Genomic DNA, 11,619 nt, shown 5'->3' with positions numbered 1-11,619 from the left:
CAAGACTTGCTTCTCTCTCTCTCAATAAACTGTTTTTAAAAATCTAATTTTAAAGTATAAAGTAGTCTTCCAAAATAACTGAGAACAAAGATTTTTAAAAATTGAAATTGCAATGATATTTGGCAATTAAGGACTTAAGCAAAATGCAGGTACCATCTGGTAGGTCTCAAAGGCGTTTGGATTTATAGTTCATCTCGAGAGGTGTGGATTCGAATATCAAATTTAAAGAGAGAAAAATGGATGAACACTCATAGAGGCAGAAATGTTTGTTCCTTTAAAGCAACGTGCCAGCCCTCCGCCCCCACAGCCCAGGGCCTGGAGGGGAACGCCAGGGAACGCAGTCCAGCGAATGGGGAGCAGAAGTGACAATTCAGTGAAAAGCTCTGATGGGGGGTTAGTACCAAATTGCACATTCGCCACAGAAGAGTTTTGCATTTCGCATTCTAGCGTCCATCACCGACACTGACCACCCCGGCTTTTTGCCTCATTAAACAAGGAGCTGTCATGTCCAGGTCTCAGTCGACCCACGAGGACCTCCGGCCCCAGGTCCCCGTGCTGCTACGCCTCCCTCGCTGGCCGCACGTCTCCACCTGTCGCTACAAACGTTTCCCTGGGCACCGTGCTCAACCTGTCAAATACCACTGCTCCCAACAGAAGCGGCCCACCCTTCCCTAACGTTGTACCCAGCCTGGCTCCAAACGACACCAGCGGGATTGGAAGGAATCCAAAAGCAGAGCTCGAAACCGCCGGGGAGAAAGGACAAACAGACCGGCAGACGCAGGGAAAGAGACGGTGCGCAGGCCGGGATCCAGTGACTCAAGCCCCGGCTCCCAACCGTCGCGTCCTCGACCCGCCTCCGCCCCGCCCCACGACGCACGCGCACGCGCGCTTTTCTAGAGACCCGGAAGCGGATCGCGCGGAGCAACGGGCACGCTCGGGTGAGTGAGTCTCCGTTTTTCTGGTTCTTACCAGCGGTCGCGCTCATCAAACCCCTCCTCCACACCCAGGTTTCGGGGTCACCTGGTAAGGTAAAATCCTGGAACCCACTCGTCCCTCTCGCCGGAAGTTCGTCCCTTTTGCTTCTCGCGTTGTGTCCATAAGACTTTCCGAGCCCTGTCGCTTGGTTCGGGTACCGAGTGTCTGCGTTCCTTTCCGGTTAAAATCGCTCAGAGGCAAGTACGGGCCCCAGGCCCACTGCCTTTGGCCGTCTATCGTATGTTGGAACTATTCTTTGATGTCTGTTAAATAACTTCATAGTATTTCATTACACAGGCGTTAAGCATGTTGATGATCTTTTAACATTCAAAAGCTAGTTTAGTCAGTTAATTTAATACTCAACAGTTCTCTTCTTCTCTTAAGTTATCTTTTACATTACCGAGTTCTGAGCTGAAGTCTCCAACTAAGTAGATGTTCTCCTCAAGTCCCCTTTGTCTTTTCAGTACAGATGTTGATGGATGGGCTGGATTGATGTGGAACTTTGTTCCAGCAGAGCCCATCCGTTTATGGTGCAGAGACTGCTCAGACCTCATCTCCACAGGTGACCCTTTTTCATGTTTCCCAGGACTAGTTACTATTTGTAATTTAATATAGTTGTTCTGAAAAAAGGAATTAAATGCTTGGGTTTGATTACACCCATGAAAGAGAAGCTTCTCTTGTTTCAGGAATATGAAAGGTTATGATCTGGAATTAGGACAAGCCCTTTCCACTGAAACATGTCAAGGCCACCATTTCAGAACTTACTTATACCCAGTTCTGCTCACTCCACTCAGACTTAAGGGTAACTTGGTAAAGTAACTCTTCCTGTGATCCCCAGGGCACCCACCTTTAACATGAGTCGATAGACCAAGAATTCTGAACATGAGCTAATAAGATCCCTGAAATGATCCCTGAAATGATTGGGTGTGTGTTTGTCTTTGGCAGTTTTCTGGGAGAGGGTGTGCAGTTATCATTAGACTTTACAATGTGACCCAGTTCCAAAAATAATGAAAACCACTAGGAAAGAGGCAGGAGCATAGTCTTAGAGGCACGCCTCTGTCAGCTTCACCCTCTTTCTGTGTATCCTAGCTAAATCTTAAAAATTTGATCATCTCATCTTTTGACATTAAACCTTCTTACAGCTTGCCATCACCAGCAGGACAAAGATCTAAACTCTCCGTATGGCTACCAGGGAGCTCTGGACCTGGGGTGGCCTTTAAGAATTGTTCTAAATTGATGGAATGGACAGGATTCTGTGTCCTGCATCAACCATTCATTGCATGTTGGTTGCCTAAGGAGGAGCCAAGAACTTGAATGAGGCACCTCCCTTTGGCTCAGTGTCAGGTAGACAGAGGACAATTCAGTTGCAGTAGAGTATGTAGGTTTCAGCAGGAGGGGAGGGCTTTCTGAAGAAATGGATGAAAATGCACTTGGAGAACTCCATATAGGAGTTTATTATCCCTGTATCCCTCCTGTTGCAGTTGGCAGCAAAGGACGATCTTTCTCCCATAGTGAGGTTCTCCCTATATGTATATTATGGCAGAAGAAGGGGTTATGATGATTCTAAACATTAAGCAACATAACTTTTTGTCACGTAGTATAACCTTACCTGACTGAGAAAGAAGACCAGAAGAGGGAAAAAAGGAGGAATGGCTCTTTTCCAGGTAAAAGTCATATTTTTCATTGATTGTTCTTCCTAAAATGTCACATTTTGGACTTGTTAATCTTCGTCTCCAAGGTATCCTGCCTACAATGTTTACTCCCACCCAGGGCCTTCTCCCACTCTCCTGTCATCTCCATGCAGATTCCATCTCACTGTAACCCAGTGACATAGAACTTAATGAAAAGGCTCATTTTAGGTGGTAATCCTGTGAAAGATTTTCTACATAGGCAAGGACTGGAAAATGGGAGTAGGCTTTGTGGTGTCCTTGGAGTTGGGCAGTAAGGATTCTTCAGAGACCCCTTCTGGATCGTTTTCAGCTCATATAAACCAGGATTAAAGAGATTACATATGTTAGTAATGTATTAATGTGCACAAGTACCTGAGAAACCCTGGAAAGTAAGACTGACAGGGTAGATTTGCTTTGTCTTATTTTATAAATGCCTTTTGACCTTAAAGAAGGGAGTCCTTGGTGCTTCTGACTCCAAAGTATTAATTCTTTGGAATAGGGTGGGAAGTTCAATGTAGGAATAAGGAATACAGAGAGTGTTTTATTTTATTAACATAATTGGTTTTAAAGTGTAGAATCAACCTACTTGTGTAACAGTAAGTGTTGTTTAAATTAGTATTTTTTTATTTTTTATTTTTCTAATGTTTATTTTTGAGGGCGAGAGAGCAGGGGTGAGCAGAGAGAGGAGGACGGGGGATCTGAAGTGGGCTCTGTGCTGACAGCAGCAACCCTGATGTTGGGCTTGAACTCATGAACTGTGAGATCATGACCTGAGCCCAAGTCAGCTGCTCAACCAACTGAGCCACCCAGGCGCCACATATTATTTATAGCACATCCATCTCATACAGACCATGGTGTTCATTTAGGAAATGTTACACTGCACATTTTTTAGATAGAAATGTTTAATTTAGCCAGACATAGCTGCAGAACTTTCTGTCATCAGGGAGGCTGGTGCTAAATTTTCATTTTACTAATTGTTAAATATTATTTTTATTTTTTTTTTGTATTAAATCCTTCTAGTATGTATTTTTGTGGTTCAGTTCCACAGAGTGATGCAGTTTAGAAACTAAGAAGTAAATATCCCCTTGCCTGTCATATCTTCCATCATCACTGATTGTCTTCATTGGGAACTGATGTTCTCTTTAGTGCAAATCTTCTAAAAATGCATTTATATGTTGTAATGAGATTTTAGAATATATTCTCCAGCAAATGTTTAATCATCATATTTTATTCTACAAATTGAAATATTTACATACCATATGTCTTGAAGTTGTTTTCATGTTAGGAAACATAGAGATAACTGCTTTTTTAGATCCTCATTGGAACATTCTCTAAATGAAGATACATGAGTCCTTTACAATTTCTTACTGTTTCAAAGAATGCCATGGTGGCTGCTTCTACCAGGCTGACGTCACTACAGATATCTAAGGATATCTTAAGATTGTACTTCTTCACTGTGATTAGCCAGATTAATGATGGTCTTTCTGAGGAAGCACAGACATTCCACTTAGTAAATAAAGATTTTAAACCAACTGTCTTGAACATCCTCAGGTAAAGGAAAACATGGAAGAAGTAGAACAGTGTTTCAACAAATAGAAAATGTCAATAAAGAGATAGAAATTATAGTAAAGGGATGGAATAGAAATTCTGGAGTTAAAAAAGTATAAACACCAAAATTGAGAATCCACTAGAGAGTTCATCAACAGATAGACAATAAGAATAAAGAATCCGTGAACCTAAACATAAGTTAACTGAAATTATCAAGTGTGAACAGAAGAAAGGGGACAAAAGCAGAATAAAAGGGAAAAAAAAAAAGAAGAAAAATGAACAGAGACTAAAAAACCACTATCAAGAATACTGATATACATGTAATAGGAATCCCAGAAGGAAAGGATAAAGAAGAAAGGACAGAAAGAATATTTGAAGAAATAAGAGCTGAAAACTTGCCAAATTTATCAAAAACAACCTACACATCCAAAAACTCAATGAACTTCAGCTATGACAGATGCATGGAGATCCCTGGCAAGCACATAATCAGTCAACTTTTATAAGACAAAGGAGTGAATGCTGAACGTAGCAAGACAGAAACAACTTCTCATGTACTGGGCTTCTCAATAAGTTTAACAGCCTATTTCTCTTCAGAAACTGTGGAGGCCAGGAAGCAGTCTCCTGTGGTATTAAGTTTGAAAGATTAAAAAAAAAACCTGTCATGAATTCCTTACGAGGCTAACTATACTTCAAAATTGATAGTGATATTAAGAGACTCCTAGAGGAACAAAAGCTGAGGGAGTTCACACTTACAGACTTAGCCTACATGAAATACCAAATGGAGTTCCTCAGGCTGAAATGGATGAAACCTAGTAAAGGTAGCTACATAAGTAAATATAAAAGCCAGTATTATTATATTTTTGTTTTCTAACTCAGTTTTTCCTATGTGTCTTAAAAGACAAATGTGTAAAACAATAATAAAAATCTGTTCTTGAGTGTATAAAACATCTGTTCACATCTCTTACAAATAATTTTTGACAGAACATGAAGGGTGACTGTATAACAACAGTTGTTTGTATGCTATTAAAGCTAAATTAGTATCAACTGAAATTCAAATATTTTTGGTTTAACATGTAAACTGTAATCCCCAGGATAACCACGCCGAAAATAACTTGAAAATAGAAAAATGAACATAAAGGCAATCAAAATAGTATGCACCCACATAGACACCTACAAGAGGAGGAATTATGAAAGAAAATATTAGATATACAAACAACAGATGTTAGAAGTAATTCTTATCAGTAGTAACTTGAAATGTATACAGATTAAACTCTTCAATAAAAGATAAAGGAATTATTTTTTTTAATGTTTTAAAATGTTTGTTTATTTTTGAGAGACAGACATAGCATGAGTGGGGGAGGGGCAGAGAGAGAGGGAGACACAAAATCCGAAGCACGCTCCAGGTTCTGAGCTGTCAGCACAGAACCTGATGCAGGGCTCAAACTCACAAACTGAGATCATGATCTGAACCGAAGTTAGATGTTTAACCAACTGATTTACCCAGGCGCCCCAAGGAATTAGTTTTTAAAAATGATTCCACTCTATGTCTATAAAAGGCTCACTCTGTTTTTTAAAACTCTTTATTTAGAGAGCTTGAGTGGGGGAGAGGGAGGGAGACAGAATCTCAAGCAGGCTTCCCACTGTCAGCCAGAGTCTAATGCGGGGCTTGAACTCATGAACTGTGAGATCATGACCTGACCAAAATCCAGATCATGTGTTTAACTGACTGAGCAACCCAGGTGCCCCAAGCCTCAATTGAGATACACAAATAGGTTCAAAGTGAAGGTGGAAAAAGATTTTCCATGCAGATAGTAATGAAACTTAGTTGGGTACCTACACAAATATCAGACGAAATAGCTTTTAAGTTGTAAAACTGTTACCAAAGATATTGAGGAACATTATGTATTGAAAAAAGAGCCAATCCATCAAGAAGATAAAACAACTATAAACAATATGTACATAACAACAAAGCCCCCAGTTTTTTGAAGCAAAATGGAGGAGATAGTTCTAGTATACTAGCTGGAGACCTCAGTGCTCCCTGTTAATAATAATGGATAGAACAACCAGACATCAATGATAGAGGACTGTGTGTAAACCAGCTAGATTCAGCGGACATATACAGAATACTGCATCCAACAAAAACTCAAAAATTAGAAGTAGAAGGGAACTTCCTCAATCTAAAAAACGGTATTATTAAAATTCCATAGTTAACATCATACTGGTGAACAACTGAAAACTTCCCCCTAATACCAAGAACAAAACAAGTGTGCCCATTTTGCCACCGCATATCAACACTGTACTGGAACTTCTAATCAGAGAAAATACAGAGGAAAAATAAATCAAATGTGTCAAAATTGGAAAAGAAATCACACTATATTTGTAGAAGACATGATTTCATATTTAGAAATAAAGAAGCCTCAAACTACCGGTGATAATAAATTCATTGAAATACAGAATACAATATCAACACTCAAAATTCAGTTGCATTTCTGTACAGTAGCCATCAACAACTGGAAATTAAGTAAACAATTCCATTTACATGAGCAAGGAAACAAATGGGAATAAATTTAAGAAAGTAAATGGAAGATTTATACACACTGAAAACTACAAAGTTGCTGGGGAATATTAAAGAAAACCTAAATAAATGTCAAGATATCCTGTGTTTGTGGATTGGAAGACTGTAAAATGGGAGTCCTCTCCAGAGTGATACAAAGAGTAATGCAGTCCTCAGCAAAATCCCAACAGCCTTTTTGGCCTAAATGGGATTCCTGATTCTAAAACTAATACTGAATTGGTAAGGATGCCAAATAACCAAAATAAATGTGAGAAAGAAAATATTGGAGGACCTAGAATTCTTGACATTAAACCTTAACTACAAACGTTGAGTAATCAAAAGTGTAATTCCAGCAGAGGCTAGAAATACAGATCACAGTGATAGAACTGAACTTCCACAAAATAAACCCATACATCTGTAACCCATTCCTTTTTTACAGTAGTGCCAAAAACAGTGGACAAGGACAGTCTCTTAAATGGTGCTGGCACAACTAGATATCCGTGTGAGAATGAAATTGAAACTGCCTTATATAAAGAAATCAATTCAGAATTAATCAAAAGACTGTGTGTAACAGCTACAAGTATAAAAGTCTTAGGTGAAAACATAGGGGTAAATTTTCATGACCTGAGGGTTGGCAGTGGATTTTTATACATGATCCCACATCAAAAGAGAAAAAGACAAAGTAGATAAATTGGTCATCATCAGAATTAATCATGTCTGTGCACTGAAGGACATTATCACATAGGTGAGGAAATGGGAGGAAATAATTTGCTAATCACATATCTACTAAGGGTCTAGAACTTAGAATGTATGAAGAACTTATACAAATCAACAACCAAAACACAAAAACCCAACTTATAAGTGGTCGAAGCATTTTAATAGACATTTCTCCATACAAGATACACAAATGAAACAAGCACATGAAGAGATGTTTGATGAAAGTAGTCATTAATAAAATGCAAAATCAAAACCACAATGAGATACCATTTCACACCCAATAGGATGACTATTGTAAAAGAACAACAACAACAACAAAGTGTTGGTAAAGATGTGGAGAATGTAGACTCATGACACATTACTGTGAAAAGGGTGTAGGTGTTGTGGAAAAGACTGTGGCAGATTCTTAAAAAATTAACCATGTGACCCAGTAATTCCACTCCTAGGAAATAACCAAAAGAATTGAAAACAGGTATGCAAACACTTACTTGTACTACAAAGTTCATGGCAAGTTACTAATATTAGCCAAAGGTGATAACAACCAAATGCCCATCAGTAGTTGAGTGAATATGGTCTAGTCCTGCAGTGGAATACTCTGTATCCAGAAGAAAGGAAATGTACCGCTGATACACACTATATCATGGATGAACCTCAAACATTATTCTAAGTGAAAGAAGGCAGATGCAAAAGGTCACATTTTTGACGCCATTCCATTTACATGAAAAGATCCAAAATTGGTAAATCCATAGAGACAAACCATTCATTAGTGGTTGCCATGGACTGGGGAATAGGAAGCACCTGCTTAATGGGTAAAGGATTTCGGGCTAATAAAAATGTTTTGGATCTAGACAGAGGTGATGTTTGTGAGTGCACTAAATGCCCCCGAATGGTACTTTTAAAAATGCTAATTTTATGTTAAGTGTAACTTGCTCAAAATTATATTGCATGGATCAAAGAGCACTCACTCCAGCTAAGTCAGTCTTTACACATCTGTGCTTCTCTTGTTTTGTGTCAAATAAGAACACTTTCCCTGTCCACTTGGTGAAATGTGTTTTCCTTTCAGGGGCGGTTGACATTCAGGGATGTGGCCATAGAATTCTCTAAGGAGGAGTGGGAGTGCCTGGACCCTGCTCAGAGGGCCTTGTACAGGGACGTGATGTTGGAGAACTACAGGAACCTGGTCTCCCTGGGTGAGGATAACTTCTCTCCAGAAGTTGGTAATTAACTTTTTATGTCTTTGCATTTTCTATTGAGAGCCCCTGACGTGATCATAAGAGTTTCAAATCCCTATTCTTAAGAGAATGATTGCAGCTGTTTTGATTGAGAATGGAAAGGCATCATAATGTGGCAGATGGACTCTAACTTCCCTTTTCTTCAGAAATTCTGCATTCCTGCTTGTTTAGGTATTTGCAGAACATTAGTAGTCAGAAAAGCTTAAGGTAGGGAACTGGTGATGAAGAGCACTGGGCGTTATATGTAAGTGACGAATCACTAAATTCTGCTCCTGAAACCAATATTACACTATATATTAACTAAGTAGAATTTAAATTAAAAAATCTGGGAGTTGGGAGAATAGGATTTAAAACCCTTAAATTCTTAGCAAAGTCAAATTTCACTGACATCTTTAAAGATAAGGCTCAGAGACAATAAGGTTATTGAAAGTTGGGGAAAAGAAGGAAACCTTATGGTGAATTTTCATAAATAACTGTTTCTGTGGTTTTGCACTTGTGCTTTTGGTTCAGTAGTTCTTGGAAGAGAACCAGTATTCTGCATACCTAAAATAATCCTTAAGCATTCAGGCAGTCAGTTAACTTGTTTTGACCTTTTCCAAGGTCAGGCGTTTAACTTACAGCACAATCATATTCCCTTAGATGTGCAAGCACAAGCAGCATTCCCACATTGCCCGTTACTCCTTGTGTTTCACTCTTGCTTTTCTGAATCCAGGTCCTGGCCTTTCCTCAGATTTTTCATTGAGCTAAACAGACTATACTGGTATCTCCTGGTATATTAATTTTGAGCACCAAAGCACCTCAGTGTCCACATGTCCTGCCCCTCCCCACACTGTAGAAAGACCCCTATTCATAAACAGTACAGATTGCTCAGGAGAGCAGCTTGATTTGGTGTTTAATAATAATGTGTGTTTAATAGTGTATGAGGATATGATGAAGGAAACAAGGTCTTTTAACAAATCCGTATATTACAATCTAAAAATTGATCTAGCAGGTTAAGTTAATAAGTAACCACATTTACAGAAAATAATATTCTCTGGAATTCTAAACAATTCTTCCTTGAGAACTAAAGACAGAATTTACATTCCATAAGGAACACACAGTAGGAAAAATGAAAGATATGTTGAGAATCACTGAATTATGAAATACCGTGTTCAGGTAAACACATTTTTATAAAGATTAAGAATTAAGGAAGATAGACATCTGTATGATTTCATGCACAGTTATATAATAGCCAGTGTATGGATGAGCTAATTATGAAGTTTCATTTCATTATCCAGTTACATGGGCAAAAAATATGTATAGTGTATAATGTGTGTTTGGAAAAATTACCTTAAAATTAGAGAAATTATTGATATGGAAACATTTATAAAAAGAAAACTTACAAACATTGTATATTACAATATTGTTTGAATACCATACTTGAGAAACTTCCTGTGTTCAGTATAAAGTATTATTTTGGTGTGTAATTATGTAATTTAGTATAAAAGGTTTATCTTCCATCTCTATTTGATAGGAATCCCTTCTGATGGATTTGCAATCAAGGAATTATCACCAACAGAGGACATTAATAAAGGCGAATTTTACCACTTAGTGATATTGGAGAGAAATGAAAGTTATGGAATCAAGGATTTTGATCTCCAGGAATCCTGCGAAAATATGCATGAGTTTGAGAGTCAGTGGGGATATGATGCAAGAAATTACAAAGAAGTGCCTTTGACCCATAACAAAAACCTCACTTGTAGAAAAGACCAGCAACTTAATCAGTCCTCAGTTACTCTTCCTGAAAAGCAGAGTGTTTCTGTAAGAAATAATGCGTACCAGTATTTCATGGATGATGAGCCATTTATGAGGAATTTGCTAAAAATGGACAATAACAGAAGTGGTGCTGGAAACCAGTACATAAACTGCATGGAAAATAGAATTGGATTAAGTTTGCAGACACATCTGACTGAACTGCAGAGATTTCACAATGAGGAGAAAATGTGTGACTGTAATCCGACTGAGAAGTCTGTCAACAGTGGTTCCTCAGTCTCACCACTTCAAAGAATTCCTCCCAGTACCAAAAACATTTGGAACAAATACAGGAAGGTTTTTAAGTATCCTTTGTTACCTGCACAATACAGGAAAGCATACACTAGAGGAATTTCTTACAAATGTAATGACTGTGGGAAGGATTTTAGCAAAAGTGCCAACCTCATGAGTCATGAGAGAATTCATTCTGGACAGAGACCTTACAAATGTAATGACTGTGGCAAAGCTTTTACGGACCGTTCAAATCTTATTCATCATAGAAAAATCCATACTGGAGAGAAACCTCACAAATGTAACGAGTGTGGCAAAGCATTTACCCAATTTGGAAACCTTGCTAGGCATCAGAAAACACACACTGGAGAGAAACCACACAAATGTAATGTGTGTGACAAAGCTTTTACTCGAAGTTCAAGCCTTATGGCACATCAGAGAATTCATACAGGAGAAAAACCTTATAAATGTAATAAATGTGATAAGGCTTTTATCAAACATTCACACCTTTGGGGTCATGAGAGAACTCATACTGGGGAGAAACCTTACAAATGTAGTGAGTGTGGCAAAGCCTTTGCTGAGCGTTCACATCTTACTCAACATAGAAAAATCCATACTGGAGAGAAACCTTACAAATGTAAGGAGTGTGGCAAAGCATTTACCCAATTTGCAAATCTTACTAGGCATCAGAAAACACACACTGGGGAGAAACCATACAAATGTAATGTGTGTGACAAGGCTTTTACCGAAAGTACAAGCCTTATGAGACATCAGAGAATTCATACAGGAGAAAAACCTTATAAATGTAATAAATGTGATAAGACTTTTAGTAAACGTTCAGACCTTTGGGGTCATGAGAGGACTCATAGTGGAGAGAAACAAATGTAACGAGTGTGGCAAA

The 11,619-nt window shown here is 38.5% G+C and overlaps 1 protein-coding gene across 1 annotated transcript in view; it reads left to right on the top strand.

Annotated features, from left to right (window-relative positions):
• The first annotated feature begins 640 nt into the window (after positions 1 to 640).
• The window catches only part of LOC102967360 (zinc finger protein 850-like), a 53,425-nt gene continuing 42,446 nt past the window's right edge, over positions 641 to 11,619 (top strand). The window contains 5 exon segments of the mRNA XM_042970026.1: positions 641 to 938; positions 2,574 to 2,639; positions 8,528 to 8,681; positions 10,210 to 11,596; positions 11,598 to 11,617. Of these exon segments, the coding sequence (XP_042825960.1) occupies positions 2,625 to 2,639; positions 8,528 to 8,681; positions 10,210 to 11,596; positions 11,598 to 11,617 (1,576 nt within the window). The 5' untranslated portion in view covers positions 641 to 938; positions 2,574 to 2,624.

Source organism: Panthera tigris, chromosome E2 (assembly GCF_018350195.1).
Source record: "Panthera tigris isolate Pti1 chromosome E2, P.tigris_Pti1_mat1.1, whole genome shotgun sequence".
NCBI lineage: Eukaryota > Metazoa > Chordata > Mammalia > Carnivora > Felidae > Panthera > Panthera tigris.
The sequence above is the reverse complement of the archived record's forward strand: the minus strand, read 5'-3'. Positions and strand labels throughout refer to the sequence as shown.